This window comes from Raphanus sativus, chromosome 2 (genome assembly GCF_000801105.2).
Source record: "Raphanus sativus cultivar WK10039 chromosome 2, ASM80110v3, whole genome shotgun sequence".
NCBI classification, from domain to species: domain Eukaryota; kingdom Viridiplantae; phylum Streptophyta; class Magnoliopsida; order Brassicales; family Brassicaceae; genus Raphanus; species Raphanus sativus.
Window position 1 is genome coordinate 29,935,883 of NC_079512.1, and position 19,217 is coordinate 29,955,099.

Below are 19,217 nucleotides of genomic sequence, written 5' to 3' on the forward strand. Positions count from 1 at the left end.
AAAATGTATACATTATAATTTAGAGGGAGCAAGTTTCGCACTGGTTTTTATCGTGGGTCCATTTGACGACTTATTTATACGACGAAATAAAATAAAACTGCAAGTTTAGGGATTAGTAGATTACATGTTTATTACTCTTAAAACTGTATGTATGTTTATATGCATATGTCTTGATTCATGAACAGTTAACTACTAACCATTAGAAAATGAAAGATATATGAATGGTCGTTTGAAATTGTTAGTCTATTTTTATAAAACACTGGTTTATAAAAAGGATTAAAAGTTACAACCGAAACATTATTTTGCAATACAATACAAGTATACAACTATTCACCTACCAATTAGGCTATTAAATGCTTAATAAATATAAAGGTCCGAAGTTTGATGTCGTGGAAACGATGATACTCCTTTGTTTCATTATAAATGTTATTTTAATATTTTTTTTGTTTCAAAGTAAATATTATTATATATTTTCAATTCAATTTTTCATACATAATCTCTTTGTTATTCTTTTAACCGATAGATATTTAAATTATTTTTATCTAAATAATTATGCATTAAATAAAAACTAATTAGTACTATATCGTATCAATTTTTAATTTGTTTGAAATTAGGGCTGGGCGTTTGGGTATCCATTCGGGTTTCGGTTCAGTACATTCGGGTTTCTGGTTTTCGGGGTCAAAGATTTCAGCCCCATTCGGATATTTTTAAATTTCGGTTCGGGTTCGGTTCAGATCTTTGCGGGTTCGGTTCGGGTTCGGATAACCCATTTAAAATGTTTTTAAATTTTCAAAATTCATTATATACTTTAAATTTTCAAAATCTATAAGAAAGATAATATATTACATATAAATTTTCATAACATATATGTCAAAATACTTTAATTTAACATATAAATTGGTTTTCTTTGAATATTTGGATAAAAAATCAATAGATATTTAACTATTTTGGTGTTTTCAGTATACTTTAGCTATTTTAAACATTCACTTTTGACTATTTGCATATATTTTCCGAGTATTTTGGAAAACTTAAAGGTATCTTATATATTTTTAATATACATTATATATAAAACAATGTATATATTTAACTATATAAATTTATTTCGGATACATTCGGGTATCCAAAATATTTCGGTTTGGATCGGGTTCGGTTTCGATTCTTTAAATACCAAAATTTTGAACCCGTTCGAATATTTAATCAATTTCGGTTCGGGTTCGGTGCTACTTTTTCGGATCGGGCTCGGTTCAGTTTTTCGGGTTCAGATTTTTTGCCCAGCCCTACTTGAAATGTATCCAAATGACTCTTATTATTAAATGGAGTGAATTGACAACAAACCACAATCCTAAAAACTTCACATGCATGTTCCACTTTAAGCAAATCAATTTTATTATACTATTTGATGGATTTTTTTTTTGTGAAAGGGTTTGCTAATTTTTTTCTTAGGGTTTACGAATTCATGTGCATCCAGATTGCGAGTTAAATTACAAAGTGATAAAACAACAAATAATAACTGTAAATTGTTGTATTAAAACATACCAGACTTTGAAATTGACATAAATTTATGTTTTTTTGAATAAGAAAAAACATAAATTTATGGTCCAAATTTTCTAACCATATGCAGTATTTTATTATTCAAAACGGATCTAATTAATCTGTAATATATGAAAGGGAAATGGTTGATGAAAGGAAAATGTAAAACAATATTTCTTCCAATTATCTTATTATATAAAAAATGTTTCCAATAAACATAGCACACGTAATATAGCTATAGTACACTAAATTTTAACATGTACTATTTTTATTTTCAAAATATAACCTAAATCAAGGGTAGTGATGTTAAGTACTTAAACCAGTTCTCAAAAAAGTAATGTCAAGTTCTTTTGTTAATTATTTATATCTTAAAATAAAATAAGAGAAATAAATTAAATAAATAATAATTCTCTAAAAATGGAAACTATAATAACTACTCAATTTGTTTAATATTAAGTGTCATTTTAATATTTTTTGTTATAAAAATAGTGTCATTTTAAAATTTCAATGTAGTGTTCAGCTTAGTTAATTATATGCATTGATTTTATAAATAATTTTGTTTATCTCAAATATTATTGGTTGAATATGTGTAATTAATAAAAAATTAAATATTTTGATCATTTTTTTAGTTTGTGTGAAAAAATGTTAAAGTCACATTCTTTGTAAAATGAAAGGACTACAAAGCACTATGTTTGAAAAAGTGAAAAAGTACTTGGGCAAATATTATAGAGTATCACATGTAGTAACAAAGATCATCATAACGAAACGCTTCACAACGCTCATGATATAAACTTTCATAACAAGCGAAATAACACCGTCCACGTTAAACTTCACTTTCACCTATACCTTTGTTGGCCTAATTGTTGTCTCGTCCACTTGTCCCAACCTTGATCCAACACTATATAGACATTACAATGCTTCCTGAAGACTTTCGAAGATGATTGAATCCAAATTTAAGAAAGGATTTGATGAACAGAAGTGGGATGCTCATAAAAATTAACAACTATTCAGCCCTTATTGTCTCACAGTATTGTGAGAAGATGACGTTCTGCATCAAAGTAAAAACTAACTATTCTCTCATCATTGATCTGAACCCTCCTGTAGATTCTAGATCTTCGGGAAAGTAACCTTGGCACCCGTTGGATTCATGTATTGATGATTAAAACTTTTAGCAATCAGACATAACTTATGTTTAATATATAATTTGAAAATAGTACTAAAACTCCGCCGCATATGTCAGCCATTACATTGCTACATATAAATAAAAGGATATCGCTAGTTTTAAAACCGGCGAATTTATTTCAAGACAATAAAATACTGGAAAGAGAAGAAGAATGTATAAAGCAAACTCTTCAGAGCCTTGCGGTACGAAGCTGCTGCTTGATCAAGGGTCGAATGTATTCCTGGTACCCATCAGGAACCACCGAGTCGTTCAATGGGTCCTTCCATGCCTCCTCATAAAGCTTCGGGTATACATTACCATCATAACGCCCCAGCACCGAGTTCAAGTAATGGTCAGTGTAGTTGAAGGCGTCCACAAGCGCAACCGCATTAGGGCGGACCTATAAAAAGGTCCACAAAACATGTTACTCAGCTTTTGAAGGAACAAAATGCAGAGACACAGAGAGAGAGAGAGGACGAACCTGAGAGTATAAGGAACGGAGCTGGTCATTGGCCAGAGAGGCTTGTTTAGGAGTGATGGAGTTGGTTGAGAGGAAATCTCCGAGGTGTTTATGGAGGATATGGAGAGCGTAAATGTAACACAGATTGTTCAGCTGCTGCTTCACTCCTCTGCCTCCTATGTCTTGCTCTAGCTTAGCTATGAACCTAAGCAAGACAAAGTCGGTGAAATTCAGGAGCCGACTCCAGAGAATTATTTGATCAATGTGAAATGGTGGAGAAGAAGCTTACTTGGAAACAACAATCAATTGGCAATGAGCGACTGCAGCCTCAACCAGCTCAGCCAATAGCTCTGAAAATCCTGCAGATAGGAGAATTTTTATTTTTTTTGTGAGAAATCTTCTTAGAGTTTGGTCCTTCATCGACATGGCGACCAATTGCTCTGGATTCATGGAGTTAGAGAGAGAAGTGTACCTTCTTCTTGATTCTCAAACTTGCTGAGATTTTTGGCACAAGCAACAGCCATTCTCAGAGCCCTTGCTTCAAAAGCTTCCACTACCGCAGCAGGGTTTAACCAATCCTCAGCTACATGCCCAAAGAATAAAACCATCCTCATTAATTAGGAAGCTGTATGTAGCGGGGAGAAGGAAAAAAAAACAACATATAAACTTGAAAACACACCTTTTTGAACACCAGAACGACATTGCAAAAGATGTTGTGCCCGAGCCATATAAGCAGTTGTGCCAACAGGAGCCTTTCCAGATCCCAGCTGGGACACTGTCTTCATGAGAAATCTAGCAACCTACAACCACAGTTTTGTAACAATTACGTGAATAACCGCAATTTCGAATAACGGCATTCTTATTGTTGGACAGATTCGGGAAGCACAATGAACCAAAAACATTTTTTAAAAAAAATAGCCAAATGTGTTTACGAAGTGAAACTGACAAAACCTGCATATCATAATAATATCTAAGGAACGAAGCTCGCAATACGAGAATATGTTAGATCAAGAACTCACAACCAAAAGTCCAGAGAACCACAAAATGAAAAGCCACGTGCTAGGAAATGTATTCGTGCTGACACTGTTTTTCTAGGATGTGAGAATAGTTCGAACTTTAATACATTTACATAAACAAATACCTGTAATTGTAGCACAATGTTGTCTCCTTCATATGTACAGGCAGGAACATATACAGCAAACAGCTCGGGGAGCCCACTGCACCACAAGTAACCATGTCCACCACATAACTTACGACATTCTTCTATGCCATCCTGCACCCAACAGTAAGCTTAAGCTGACTTTTCAAGTCTTAATACAACAAGAGCTGTTTATTTATATTATAATATGAGATAAATCTTAGGAATCTACTTATGTAATAGAGTGGAATGTGAGCGGTGTGACCTATAGAGGAACAAACCCGATTAGTCTAGTCAAAGTGAGCTTAAAGGATCAGTTCTGGAACATACCGCAGTGGCTGTGGTGGTGAGAGATTTCAATCCTGCAGTGCATGCATGAGCCTCAGGTAATGTTGCGAAATCGCTGGCCTGCAGTCTTGCAGTTACATCCGTGTACAGCCATTTAAGCCACTCCCCAACAAATCGGAATGCATATGCAGATGCCAACAGAGGAAATAGCCTGTTTTGCTGAGTTTTATAATCAATCACCTGTGGAGATAGTATGCAGTAATACATTACATTCCCTTTTCTAGCCAACATAATGGCCACCCCCGTTAGTGAGAAAGTTAGAGAAAATAATACTAACAACCATGAGGATCCTTTCTTGTAAAAGGCGTGTGAATAAGTACCTGAGTCTCAATGCCACCATTCCGGGCGCCAAACTGCCTCCGCACAGCGCTGTACCTTGTAGCTATGCAAACAGCTCTAGAGAGTGCGTTTGAAGCATCTGCCACAATTGTTTGTCTCACAAACACCATAGTACCATACATTAGCTGCTTTGGAACATCCGATGGAACATATTTGCCTTCCCTTGTAACTTTTGCTAGCCTGAAACGTTTCGAAAGGGGACAAAAATGCAGAACCATAAGCCCACATAAAGCACAAGCCATTTCCTCTAGAGGTATAAGTACATCGTGAATCAACCGAGAGCAAAGGCTAAGAGAGAGAGAGAGAGAGGACCTCATGAGCATTTGATCTCTGGGAATGCGAACTTGATCAAACATAAGAAAACCGTTGTCCATAGAATTGTAGGCTCCATTGCCCATCTTCGTCCCGATATCACCAACAATTATATTCGGAAGAGGAGAATGATCTTCTAAGCTGCGCAGTTGCACAATGAATCCTGGAAGAGGAAATTAAGCAATAAAAATGAAACATCCGAGCAAGTTGAAAAATGGAACAAAAAAGATTAAAAAGAAAAACCCAGTGCCATACCATGGACACCATAGTCTTTGCCGTCAGTGATGAGACGAGCGTAAACAACAGCATGGGTAGACACTTTCCCCAAGCCACCAGGCCACCACTATTCAACAACCAAAGAAGACAGATGAACACAAGTAAGAAGACAGTGCATACTCACTCAAAACCAAAGGTGTCCTTAGTATATATACTGTACTCACTTTGGATGAAGTCTGAGTTGGGCTGTGGATGACAAACTCATCCGTCTTGGGATCAAAAGTGGCGGTAGTCTCAAGTCCTTGGACGTTAGAGCCATGACCAAGCTCAGTCTGTGCATAACACCCGATAATCTGCATCTTATTAGCCAGAGACAACCATTTCTGTTGCTGCTCCTCCGTACCCTGCCCCTTGATAGCAGGCACAAACATTCCCCAGTGAAGGTCAACAAAGGCAGGCTGATCAACAAAGAACCTCAACCGTCCTGCTTCTTCCTCTGTAGCAAACAAAAAGAGCACACAATCAAAAACGACGTCATTTCAAAGCCCTTACTTAATAAGGTGCTGGTGAGAGAAGAAAATCGATGATACATACCAGAGAGACGAAGCTCGATGATCCTCTTCCAAGCGTGAGCACATTTCTTCAACGTGCTCTTGAACAGCTCCTTCCTGCTCAACCTTCCTCTATCGCTTTTCTCGAACACCTTAATTAATAAACGGAAATTCACGAATCGAAAAACAAAAAAATCGCTAATCGTAATCATCATATAATAATCGAAATCGACAAGACTCACCGGATCGCTGGCGACGAGGCGGGCGATTCGATCGGAAACCTCGAAAGCGTGGGGAGAACCGGCCCAGACGATCTTCATCTCCTCGACATCGAACTCCGCCTTGTTCCTCTCGTCAGCAAGGTGATCAATTCCCTCCATGATTCGGATACCAAAATTTACTACGAGAAAATTAACAGAGCGAAGATAAGAGAGAGAGCCGAATGCTTTTGGTGCCTCTCTACCGATTTAATTGCTGAGTAGTTGGGAGAGAGCGATAACAATAGAAAGAGAAATTGATGAATTATATTTGAGTTTTTTCTTTTCTTTACGAAAATATATCTATAGAAATAATAATTCGGGTTTATCTCAGATCCAGACGTGTCTCAGTATCGACAATATACTGTATATATATAGAAACCCACGTAAGAGATGAGCAATATTTGATTTTTTTCCGAATATGAACGATTTTTATTCAATGGATAGTGAGACCAAGTCTCTTTTTCAGATTAAAAAAAGTGATTAACAAGACCGGTAGTATCTATCAGACAAGTGTGTAATAATATTATAATTCGGACTCAAATGGGAACAGTAATATGTATGCATGCATTTTAAGATAACGATGATAAACATTTCAAAATTGAAGATAAGATAACGTTTTGCCTTCTTATCATGATGAGATATGGTTGCATGCATTATGGGCAATTCGATAATTTTAAATATAGTTAGTATAAATGTTTAACATGTTTTTTTCAAGAAAAAAATGTTAACATGTTTGCAAAAAAGCTTAAATATAAATGAATTTAAGTATTATAATCAGAGAGTCGATTACATCGTAGGACACAATATGTTTTTTTCTTTCATTCAAAGACACATATCACATGTGAGGCACTTTTTTTTGGCAGTATCTGTGTGCTTTGACATTGATACCCTTAAAGAGAGTCTCGGTTAATTTACGAAACAAAAAAAAGAAAACCGGTTGAGTTTTATATTTGTTTCATAGGATACTCTGATTTGTTAGGTTTATTGATTCACGAGCTTTAGTGTTGAGTCTTGACCATTGGATGTGGATTTTGTGCTCTCAATCCAAAGGCCGAAATTAAACTTGAAAATTAAATCTGTTTGATAAGTTCGTCCACAAATCTTTTTTATTTCTACTATGTCGTCCACAATTCTTTTTTACTTATATTCCATCCACAAATCACTCTTAGTCTATTCATCCACAAAACATTTTTGCATTTGTTCCATCCACATACACTTTTCCAAATCTGATGCATTTTGATAAGGACGTCCACAATTTTTTTACTCCTACTCTGTTTATTAAATTGTGAAATGAACGCGACTGTAAATGAGAATGTGAGTCAAACTTGTGGAAGGTTTGAGACTTGAGATGACTATGCATTTTTTGTGGATGTTCTTTTTGTGGACAGGATCTTGGAAGCAAGATTACCGGTTCTATGCACACAAAAATGTGGACCGTTGGCGCATACTCATTAACAATTCTAGTAGTCAATTAGGCTTCACATACATAAGCCAAGATTTTAAAAATTGTGAAATAAAACTAAATATGACCGAAGAGGATGAAATTAAGGCACTGCCCAGAAACTAAGATGATTACCAGGTGTAGGAACAGCAAAGTACAACAATTGTGTACGGCTCCTAAAATAAGGAGGAACATAGTTGGTTCGGTATGCTCTCTCTGATTCAGAAACATCAGTGCTTGTCGAACTCATATTCACAACTGATCCTCCAGTGTCTTGTTCTTCGAGATAAAACCACTGAAGTTGGTAATAAACTTGAGTTAGGACACTTTTTCAGAAATAAATTGAGAGAAGCTGTGCAGGTAAGTAATAAGAAAGAGTCATAACATCCATAAATAGATCAGAAAACGAAGTAATTGCAAATCCATTGTAAAGAAACTGTCTTTAAAAAAGCGATTTTAATATCAAGTAAGATCAGAAGAGCAGAGACGAGGATTGTGATGAATAGCATCAAAGAGAAAAAGAAGAAAAAACAGAGGATATGAGAGACCTGTAGAAGTAAGCATGCTTCGAATGGTCTGGAGAAACCATGGCAGCTTCTTTATCGATGATGAACTCGAAATTCTCCATGCTTATCAACTTCACAGTTTCTCTCATCTTCGGTTTAGTCAGGACTAGGGTTCAATTTCTTCATCCTCTGGGCAAGGAACGAGATGGATTTAGTCGCAATTAGGGATTAAGAAACTGGGAGAGTGATTTAATTGTATGGTAAAAAGTTTTAATTGTCTTGCACAGAGACAAGAAAGGAACGAAGTTCTTCATCGTCTTGGACAACGAGGAGAGATGAGGATGAATTAGGAGAGTTGACCACAATTGATTTGGTTTATTTTTGGTTAGAGGGTATGGATGACTTTTACAAACAAAAAAGTGTGCTACAAGTGCATTGTGACCTTATGTGTAATTGAAAAGTGATAAAGTGTGTCTGGATGTAAATTTTTCATAATCAGATCCGTCCCTGCTATAAGGCAATTAAAACATATGCTTTAGGCCACAAAATATATAAGAAAATTTAAGGCCACATGTCACTGCATAATAGCTAGATCAAATGGTTAACTAGTTTGATTTGAGTTAGCATGTAGTTTGATCGTCCCTTTGTCCAGCATAGTTTTCATTTTAACAATTCGATGACTTTATAACTTCTTGTATTGGTTGAGTATTACTATTTATTGTTGATATTTATATAAGAGGCCACACAATTTTTTTTAAAAAAGAGGCTACACAATTTTTTGTGCTTTAGGCCACCCAAAATTATGGGACGGCACTGATTATAATGTTAATGTTTTTGCTCATTTTCTCCGCCCAATGGCATTTGTCGACTCTGCATGCAGAACAATAGTAAAATTCGATTTTTTTCTGTTTCCCATCAAGCTGTTAGGTGTTGGGTCTTTGCAGAAAGTCTAGAGAGAAAAAAGGAAATCGCTCTGTTCCATCTCTAACACCACCGTCTGCGTGTGCTTCCGATCGGCAGGTTGGCTCTCTTAACCACTGTCGGTCCGGCTCTTTGTTTATGTTTTTTTCTATGCATGTCGTTATCGGCGAGGGAGGATCTCTAGGATCCTTTTCTCTTTCGTTTTATTTCGGCTCGGAGGATCTCTAGGATCCTTTTCTCTTTCGTTTTATTTCGGCTCTGGGAGGACGAGGCATCTATCGATCTATCTTCGTCGGCGTTTTGACGCTAAGTGGTGATCGCCGGCTTCTGCGTCTCGGGAAAGTGTATCGAGCTGTGTGAAAAGGGGTTCCCCTTTCTGTGGTGGCGGCTGGGATAAGAGTAGGTTTCGATCTCTTCGATTGAAGCTATTTTAGGCTCGGGCCGATGATGTTTTGACTCCGAATCCTATACCTCTAATATTGTTCTTGGGGGTGGATTTCGGTGGTCGTCGTGATTTGTACCGGGAGTTTTCGGTGGTTCTGTGTTTGGGTTTTAGCAGCGTCGACTTTCATTTGGGAAAGGAGTTGGTGAATCACGATTCCGGCGATGTGTCCGGTTAACGGTCCCGGCGACGTTCTCCAACCTTCGAGACGACGAAGCCTCTTTCTCTGCCACGCGTTTCTTGGTTTTTGCAGTTCCAACACGTGGAAGATGCATTAGTGCAGCGATCGGTGGCGTAGTTGGACCTCAGATTTTATTTTTGGGTTTGGAGTTTGTTGTTTTCTTTCTTATTTTTTTTTCAACAAGTAGGCAATTATTATCGTTTTATTATAACCTATATAATTATTATTTTTATATAACCTATAAAAATAAAAGTAGGTAACTTGTTTTTTTCTTTTAAATTGTCGCTCTAGGTAGAACCACACAAAATAAGTCACGTGTAGCAATATGGTCTTTTTTTTTTATCAACTGTGTAGCAGTATGGTCCAAATACGTAAACTCCGTCCAAGTCCCACGATTTTTGGTTTCTATATCATTGACTGATTGCTTTTTGGGAAGACAAATCAAACTTAAATTGTTTCTAGATCCGAAACTGGATGCCATGATTCTTGACATAGAATAATTCATGCTCAAGACATACCTTACTGTTTTAGTGTCAGGGTTCAGATATTTTGAATTGGATTTTCATTAAAATTTAGAACTCCGTAATTACATACATATATAATATATACATAATATATATACACATATGTGTATTCTATAGAACTCCAACACTAGAATCTCTTATTATGGGTGCTCTTAAGTTTTAGAATTAGCATATATAATTGTTTTAAGAAATTCAGCATGGTACAATCCTAGGTACAAATATTGACCGATAACAAGAGGGCTCAGTATAGATTTGAGTCATTTGACCCATCTAGTCATGAGGCCCATATTACAATATGCAGGTTTATCACAACGTTTATCACAACGTAGAGGCAGCAAAGACCTCGAGTATTTGTGACACAACACACGTCTTTTATTAATAAGGCAAAGTATCGAGCTTCTCATACATTAACTGATTTTTAGGCGGAACCAGAGTACGAGATGAGGGATTGGCTGAATCGCTCGTGGAAATAATCACTGGTTCGGACCGGTGGAAACCTGAGGACAACAAATTCACAAATCAACCTTTTTGGATTTCCAATCAAAGACCAAACTTTTAATTAGTTCAAAATCACCCCCAACAATCAAAATTCTGAAAATACCTTGGAGGGGATGTTTCACTACAACAACTCTCCAAGCACTCCACAACACAGTTTGGGTCTGGATCAAGAAATACAGCCACCTGTCAAGTAATTAAACCAACAAATATTAGATGTATGATGATTAGTGAAACAGAGAGTCACAACTCAAAGCAATGTGTATGTTCATGTTCATACCGAGTAACGTTCTTTTCCCACTGACAACACTCTATGCATTGTTGACCTATAAACACACACACATATAAGAGTGAGGTTTTTGTAATATATAATGCCCTGAAATGAAAAAGACTCAAATTTAAAAGGGCGGAACTTTTTTTGTGTACCGGAAAAGCCCATTAGTCCATCTCTCCATGAGGTCTCCGATGTTGACAACAAAAGCACTGGTTGTTTACATAAAAGTCCTCATAAGTTTTCAAGGCTTAGTATAACTTACAATACAGTGTCAGTCAAACTGTTAGTACAACTTACCCTTTAATCCCAGGGACATCTTCCCAAACATTTGGCTCTTTATCTTTATCCCTGCAAACCTTTTTAGTATGTAGGCATTTGTTAAAACAATGAAGAAAAAATAGTCTTTGTTGATAAGCAAGTTATGAGAGATGAATGCTAATACTTGAAGTCCTGGAACTCCATCTGTTGCGAGAAGAGTTAGTATTCCAAAATCTGAATGAGCAGAGGCCCCACATGTTTTTTCTTCTTCATCTTCAGATGAACTCAACTCTCCTGTGATGCAACAAAGAGTAAGATTCTGAAACCAATCTCTAAATCAGTGACCAATTTGCAAATGCTACAAAAGACTTTGGTGGTTAAAGACCTGAATAACGTAAGAGGCGAACAACTGCTGCTTGATCATTGAAGGCTCCCAACCTTTCAAAGAAGTTCTCTTCCAAATCCAATGCTAAAGCCACTAGGCCAAGCAATTTCTTGCCAACATCCCTAATGAGCAAGAAAAAACTAATTAAACAAAAATCAAAGTAATCCAATATTATACAAGAACCAAATAACAATTAAATAGCTAGTTTTAGAAGGTTTAAAAATATTGTCACTACGCATTTCCTGTTACTTACACAACACTTTTATAGTAGCGTTCCATGGTTGGCCTCCATAGCGGCAAAAGGTCTAATGAAATCCATAAGACAGATCAAATCAGCATAACCAAACTAAGAAATTATGATTATACACTAAGCTTTTTTTTTTTACCTTCAGAAGGCCATTTATTAGGGTAATGTTGACCTAAAACTCCCTCTGAAGATCCAAAAGTGAATAGCTCCTTGGGATCACCTGTTCCGAGAAACTGGAATCACTTACATGCTCATTGGAATGATCAATCAATTTCATCAGCTATTATATTTGTAAGAACCTTTCTCGTCGTATAAAGGTGAGTAACCTCTAAAACCACGTCGAACCATCACTATCTTCTCATCAAGAGGAAGAGAGAACAGGTTCTTGCTCTCCTCGAACACTCTTTTCATCAACTCCTCGGGAACGCCATGGTTCGTGAGATAGAAGAATCCATGATTCAAATAAGCCTAAGAATTGAAAATTTAATCATCAAAGCACACACGTAAAGTTTGTTCTGAACTCAAATTAGAAGCATTTTATATAGTTAATACAAAGTAGCATTTACTGTTTGTGTAGGATACAAGAAGAAGAAAAAGAAGAGAACCCGACGAATCAATCGGGAAGTAGAGAGCTTTTCAGGCAAAGAAAGATCGATGATCGAAAGCTGAAGAACCGTTGACATTACTTCTTGTGTTGAAACTCACTCCCCTCGTCTTCGCTTGTGTGTTTTTCTAAATCTAATCTGCACTTGTGGGAACATGTCCGTAAAGTACCATACGTTGTCGTTTCAGATTTTTGTTCTTCACTTCTGGCCTGAGTTTTTTAATTTACCGGCTTTAGGCCCATCAAAATTAGTCTCGTCAAGATCCACGTTTCTCATCATGTTTAGATCAAACAATCAAATGTGTTGTGTGTGTGTTTAGTAGTAAGCATACGAAATTGAAAAGAGAATTGGTTTTAGACTTGACTTAAGTTAACACATTAGAATGGGTCTGTGTTGGACCAAACGCAAGATAAAGGGTTAGAGGAGATACTGGGCCGGCGCAAGTCCAAGCACTAGGTATGTTTTCAGCGGTCAGTGATATAAAGAGGACAAGTTGGAGAAAAGAAATAGTATGTCTGTATGTATGTACCTTATGAATTTATCTATACATTATGATGGTTGATGGGCAATTAGAATATAAGTTTGTGGGGGAACAACTTTCATCATTTTAAGCAATAGACAGCTTGGCAACATAAGTTTATAATGATTTAACTTCCTTAATAGTGTGATATGTAGAGATCATTATGTCCGATATTTGATTGCAAAATCTCGACTTATTATTGATTTGGTCGCTCAACATTATTATCTCTGTTTTTCCACACCTAGTGGGATTTTAGTATTCTACACATTAATTAAGAAAAAAAACGTTAAAATTTATTTATATCCTTAATAATTATAATTACTTTTTAAAATCAGTCAATGGTCATTACGAAATTAAATGAATTTACATTTGATTTGAATTTAAAATTATATTGACAATTGAAAAACACGTTTTATTAAAAAAGATTTAATGTATATAATCCCATATCCCCACCAAGGCACCAACCAAGCTACAAACATGCTTATTACATTTGCAATAACTCACTTCTGAAAGAAGAAGAAAAAAACAATAATGATTCTAAGCCAAGGGTATATATGTAAATGAAGCATATAGACTTAAAGGCATGAATAAAATAAAGCATAGAGATCATCTGAGTATCCATGACGAGGTTGCACGTGTGGCACAGCTTTTAAGCGATAGATTAATTACTAGTGATCATCGATCTAATGAAACAAATGATTATTGCCGTTTTGATTTAGCGGTTAATTGCATGTGCCAGCTCAGACGGTCACATGGTAAAGACACGTGGGACCACTCCCCGAACCGAACCCATTCCCGAGCCACTTTGATTATTTTGGAAATGCACGTAGCCGCATGTGCGAGGGATTCTGTCAGTAGTGCACGATGTTGGTTCCTCCAACTTTCAGCAGACGGCTGTGACTGGTTGTCTCAGTGAGTTTTTTTTTCTTTTTTTGATTACATGCTACTCCCTCTGTTTCTTAAAGATGTATGTTTTGGTGTTTTCACACATATTAAGAAAACACATTAACTATACATCATTTTTAGAAATTATCAAATTCCAATGCATTTTAACCAATAGTCTTTCAATAAATTCAATTACTTTTATTGAAATTTGCAATTTTTGTATAGGAAACATAAAAAATACATCTTTGTGAAACAATTTATTTTTTTAAAACATCTATCTTTAAAAAACAGAGGGAGTATTTCTGTAAAGTGAACATATGAATAAAAGTTATGTGAATAAAAGTGACCATATAATTGACATACTTCTTTTTCGGATTATTTATTTAGGCATTGTCTTTTATTTATTTAGGCATTGTCATTTTGTTTGACCAAAAAAAAAAGGCATTGTCATTTTGTCTACTGGTGATGAATCAATTATATCATTTGCATGACTTTAGCGCTTGCTGTTATAACACCAAGTTCAGTATTTCTTTTGGAAATACGTATCGTACATCGTTCATATCGTACAATTAATATGTGTCTTAACAAAGTGTGAGTTTGCGACTTGTAGCTGGCAGTACTATATGGGAAGTCATCGAATTCAGGGCGATTTATTATTTGACAGTTGAGGAGATGAAGCGTTATGGGGCAAAACGAGGAGGCCACACACGTGTGCTTCGCTGTCTTATGATTCGGAATCGAGTGTGGAACTTCGAGCTCCACGTCCCTTCCACGTGAAGGTGGTTATGCTCGAACCAACTTGCCTTTAGTTTTCGACCCCTTTCTGTCCTTTTTTCACATTAGTGTTATTTCTTTTTCGATCCCTCCGTGGTTTGCTCATGTTTATTTTTATTATTATTATGATATCATACTATTAGTACTATGAGAACCCATCTTAAACTCTTTGAAATACTTGTGCAGAAGTGTTATCAAATGTATATTTGATGCGTTGCTAACTTCCGTGGTGGTTTTAGCCCCTTAATTTAGAGGTTTTGTATTTATTCTAGTTTCTAAAATACCAAAGCATAAATTTATATTTTGTATTTTGAACAGATAAAGGTTACTCTATGTCGTAATTCGAATCTACAAATTTACAAGTATATCTTAAATTGGTGTACATATGAATTATTGTACATGTTGATAATAAAAAATTGGTGAACATGGTATATAATATATAGTACATATGAATCATTGTACATGATTTTCAGATATTTTTTCTTATTCTACAAAGATAAATTTTTTAAATATCATTGTACTTTTAATATGCATGAATACTCTAGAAAATTATTTTTTCGAACTGATGGATTGTTTTTTTTTTAGCTAAAATAAGTATTTTATTTTTTTTACGCACAAAAATGAGTTTTTGATTAAGTTTAAAATAAGATCTATGATTCTCACAAAACAATATATGGTTAAATATGCATGAATACTCTAGAAAATTCCTTTTTCGCGAACTGATGGATTATTTTACAATTTTAGCTAAAATAAGTATTTTATTATTTTTTTTACACACAAAAGTGGGTTTTTGATTAAGTTTAAAATAAGATCTGTGATTCTCACAAAAAACAACATATGGTTTTGGTTAAATTTTCACAGTGTACATGTAAATTTTTTTCTAAATTGACTGATGTACACCTGAACCGTTGTTTATGTAGATAGTTAAATTTTGTGTACATAATGGCATATACATATATACATATGACTACAAATAAATATCATTACAACAATGCACACAAAAATACTCATATAGTATTGATATATTATAATTTTAATGAATTTAGCATCTCAACTAACTCATATGTATATATTTTGCATATAAGAGGGGCTAGAGTGTATATTTGGAAATTTTGACCCAAATCGAAAGAATTTATTTGTAAATCAGAAATATCTGGGAAAGAAACAAAATAAAACAACACAACATGGACCAATGTTGCAAAATCAGAATATTTGCTTGGTTTAGATTGCACAACTAAAATTTCCGGGGCACACTCTGAAGAAATTTGAATAATTAGCAGTTTGAGAACAAATTTGAGAATTAACAAAAGTGGAAGAACGAAAGGTGCAAATAATCTAAAATTGCCATTGTTGCTAAAATCAAGCTTTGTCTTTTATCTGCCACTGAAGTTTTGACGTTTCCGGCAACCACGCCCGAACATGACGACCACAACAAAGACATGACAACTTTTTAGTGGAGTTCTGACGGAATGGAGCTCTCCGGCTATTTCGTCATGTTTTCTCTCCGATCTATGCCTGAAGTTATGATGATTCCGACGGACACACTGCGGTTCTGACCACATGGAATAAGAGACGACTGCTTTGTCAATCAGCTTTGAGAAGTGGAGGTTGATGAATATTAGGGGAAGAGGTGATAATTGGTTTATAGCGAGGTTGCTGGTAAAGTGATGAGTAGAGGATTAAAAAAATAGTGTGTTATTTTATCCTAATTATGTCATAATTAGAAAAGAATGAAATTAATTAAAGAATGTGTTTTAATAGCAAAAAATGACTTTGAACGTAAAAAAACTCAAAAAGTGATATTGAATGTAAATAACTCAAATTTAATCACATGAAAGTCCTATCATTTATTTGCATTTATGACATTGGTATTTGATAATAATGACATGTCTCTTTAGGAACCAGAAAAGGTAAACCATGCACTTAAATTCTACGCTTGGCGATAAAGTTTTAACATAAGTATATTTTTGAGTGAACTTTCAGAGAGAAAAGTGTATAGCTCTACTCTCTTTATTTAAGATGTAAGCTCCACTCTCTCTCTCTCTTTATTTATTTATACTCTTTGTAATAAATTGTTTTGCAACAACGTAAAATTCAAAAAGATATTAATTTTAATATTTACACCAAACAACGTAAGCTCTAGACCTTAAAATGCATGCGCGTTCGTAAATTTAAATGTATGTTATAAACAAATTTCAATTTATTTATTCTTTATTTTTTGACACTACCAATTTCTAATTTGTTAGATAACTAAATGCATACTCAAAATTTACAAGTAAACAGTGCCAAAACAATAGATAAGTCGTCTTTTGGTTGACAAAAAAGTCGTCTTTTGTTTTTTAAATAAAATACATGATATTCCCTCCATTTTAATATTAAAGGCATTTAAAATCTTTGCGGATGGATTAGAAAAACATACAAACTTTAATATAATTTATTTAAATTACACAAAATATATAATGTAATAAAAAACTCTTTAAACACCATTTATATTGAACAAAGGGAGTATTGTGTAGAACATATTCTTTTGTCAAAGTTTTATTATTATAAGTTTGCATGTCCTGCTAGATTATTTTTTCAGGTTAACATAGTTTTGGACATGAATTCGTACTTTTCTAGAATTAAAACCACAATATATGATATTATTGTATCTCAAATATCACACGATAATGTCAAATACATGCCATTGGACATACATGAAATCTAAGCATCAAAAATAATTCTAAGTACTTTCAGTTACAATATATGATATGGTTCAGTTACAAAAAAAAAAATTATGGTTGCACATACGATAAAATAAATAAGCATAAACTTCTAAGCAGCAAAAATAATTCTAAGTACTTTCACAAAAAAAAAAAAAAGCAAAATAATTTTGAAGTATCGGCAGCAAAATAATTATCTAAAATAGTGAAGATAAGTTACGCGAAGAGAAACGACAGCTACATAGACGGCAAAATGAGTTGACATATATATAAAATACTTGCAGTTTTTTTTTATATTTACTCTCTTTTTATGTCTTTGTCGTCGTTATTTACTTATCAATGGAGTTCAAATAATTGGGGGAGGAGTCATGATTAGAGAATGAAGAAAACCCAAAACTGCAAGTCAAATCGGACAAAAGTACTGATGGGGCCAACGCCATAACTGAGAGACACTACGCTGAAGGATAAACTTGTCAATTACATCTGCCCCGAATTAATGGTCCTACGTGGGGTCCGCTTCACGTGAACTTCACATGTCTTTCATGCCTCTTTGGTCATTCTACGGGTCCTACTTTTACTCTCTTGTAGTTTTCCTTTAATTGACTAGTATCATGGAAAATGTTTTTTTTTTATATTGTGTCTATCCTTCTTAGTTCTTAACACTTAAACCCACCTATTATTAACTAAAAAAAACTACCTATTTATTATAGCGATTGCAAATAAATAATACTCCTGTTAAATTTGATTCCTTTCGAAAAATATTTCTTATCGACAGGCGCAATTTATTAAATCTAAAATATACTCTTCCATTAGTTGTCCTTTAAATTTTATACAAACATATTAGAAAATATTTAATTTTGCATATTTCCAAAATAAAAGTATTATTACATATACACCAAAATATATTTCAACCAATAAATTAAAGAATATTATTAATAAATTTTGTATGAAATTTTAAAACAACACTTATTTTGAAACACAAATTTTGCTCTACAACAAAAACTAAACTGAAACGGATGGAGAATATATAAGTTATTAAGTGTTTCATTTTAATTATCATTTTAGATTTATGCATATAGATTAGTAAACATTTAATTTTGAATATTTCAAAATAAAAACATTATTATCTATACATTTAACTATATTTCAACCAATAAAAATATTTTGGAGAATATTATTAATAAATTTTGCATTAAAATTATAAAACAAAATTTATTTTGAAAAATAATTTTTACTATACAACGAAAATTTAACTGAAACGGAAAAAATAATATTATAAATAAATTCATCTCTAACTAATATCCACTAATGACATATTACAATTTTGTATTAATAAAATGGTTAAGCTAAATTTTCAAATATGTTTTCCTAAAAATATATATATATATATATATATATATATATATTGCTTAGTTTCTGATTCTATATTTTCATTATCCTATATAAATAATGGCTATATAATTAAATTCGCTCAATTCTTAAAATAATAACCATAGTAAACACACTTTCGTGGGATCTAGATCCGTTGTCCCACACCAAAGACGAATTAAAGATGCCCCTATTTACAAATATATCTTTTTACTATAAAATACTCAATTTTTTTCAAAACGATACATATTTAAAACTTTTCGCATATATTAAAATACATTAAAATTTGATTGTAAATGCATTGATTTGTGTGAATAGCAATTTTCTATAATTTTTAACCAATAGAAATCTAATAAACACCATTAATATTTTT

General features: G+C 34.0%; 2 protein-coding genes and 1 long non-coding RNA gene across 5 annotated transcripts; all 3 read right to left on the bottom strand.

The window, feature by feature from the left end:
• Positions 1-2,705: 2,705 nt before the first annotated feature.
• On the bottom strand, positions 2,706-6,606 carry LOC108842419 (peroxisomal acyl-coenzyme A oxidase 1). Its single transcript, XM_018615323.2, has 13 exons — positions 6,299-6,606; positions 6,100-6,208; positions 5,730-6,001; positions 5,545-5,632; positions 5,290-5,452; positions 4,959-5,157; positions 4,621-4,818; positions 4,294-4,425; positions 3,832-3,952; positions 3,625-3,735; positions 3,442-3,511; positions 3,174-3,357; positions 2,706-3,092 (listed from the first exon to the last, which is right to left on the bottom strand). Exons 1-13 carry the CDS (start codon positions 6,434-6,436, stop codon positions 2,883-2,885), a joined length of 1,995 nt encoding a protein of 664 aa, XP_018470825.1. The 5' UTR covers positions 6,437-6,606; the 3' UTR covers positions 2,706-2,882.
• A 1,138-nt stretch (positions 6,607-7,744) lies between these two features.
• On the bottom strand, positions 7,745-8,679 carry LOC130507990 (uncharacterized). The gene is made up of 2 exons (XR_008942653.1): positions 8,306-8,679; positions 7,745-8,052 (listed from the first exon to the last, which is right to left on the bottom strand). It is a non-coding gene; the product is annotated as an uncharacterized LOC130507990 (long non-coding RNA).
• Positions 8,680-10,478: 1,799 nt separating this feature from the next.
• LOC108842421 (2-oxoglutarate-Fe(II) type oxidoreductase hxnY-like) lies at positions 10,479-12,747 on the bottom strand. 3 transcript variants are annotated; one of them, XM_057003015.1, is made up of 11 exons: positions 12,557-12,745; positions 12,290-12,458; positions 12,130-12,210; positions 11,997-12,048; positions 11,744-11,865; positions 11,543-11,652; positions 11,398-11,456; positions 11,253-11,309; positions 11,107-11,152; positions 10,933-11,012; positions 10,479-10,828 (listed from the first exon to the last, which is right to left on the bottom strand). In XM_057003015.1, the coding sequence occupies exons 1-11, from the start codon at positions 12,671-12,673 to the stop codon at positions 10,750-10,752; spliced, it is 972 nt and encodes a 323-aa protein (XP_056858995.1). In that variant the 5' UTR covers positions 12,674-12,745; the 3' UTR covers positions 10,479-10,749. The 3 variants fall into 3 exon arrangements, 2 of the variants coding, with proteins under 2 accessions (XP_056858995.1, XP_056858996.1); XM_057003016.1 differs by having other exon boundaries at positions 12,596-12,744; XR_008942652.1 differs by having other exon boundaries at positions 10,768-10,828; positions 11,240-11,309; positions 12,557-12,747.
• Between the last annotated feature and the right edge of the window lie 6,470 nt (positions 12,748-19,217).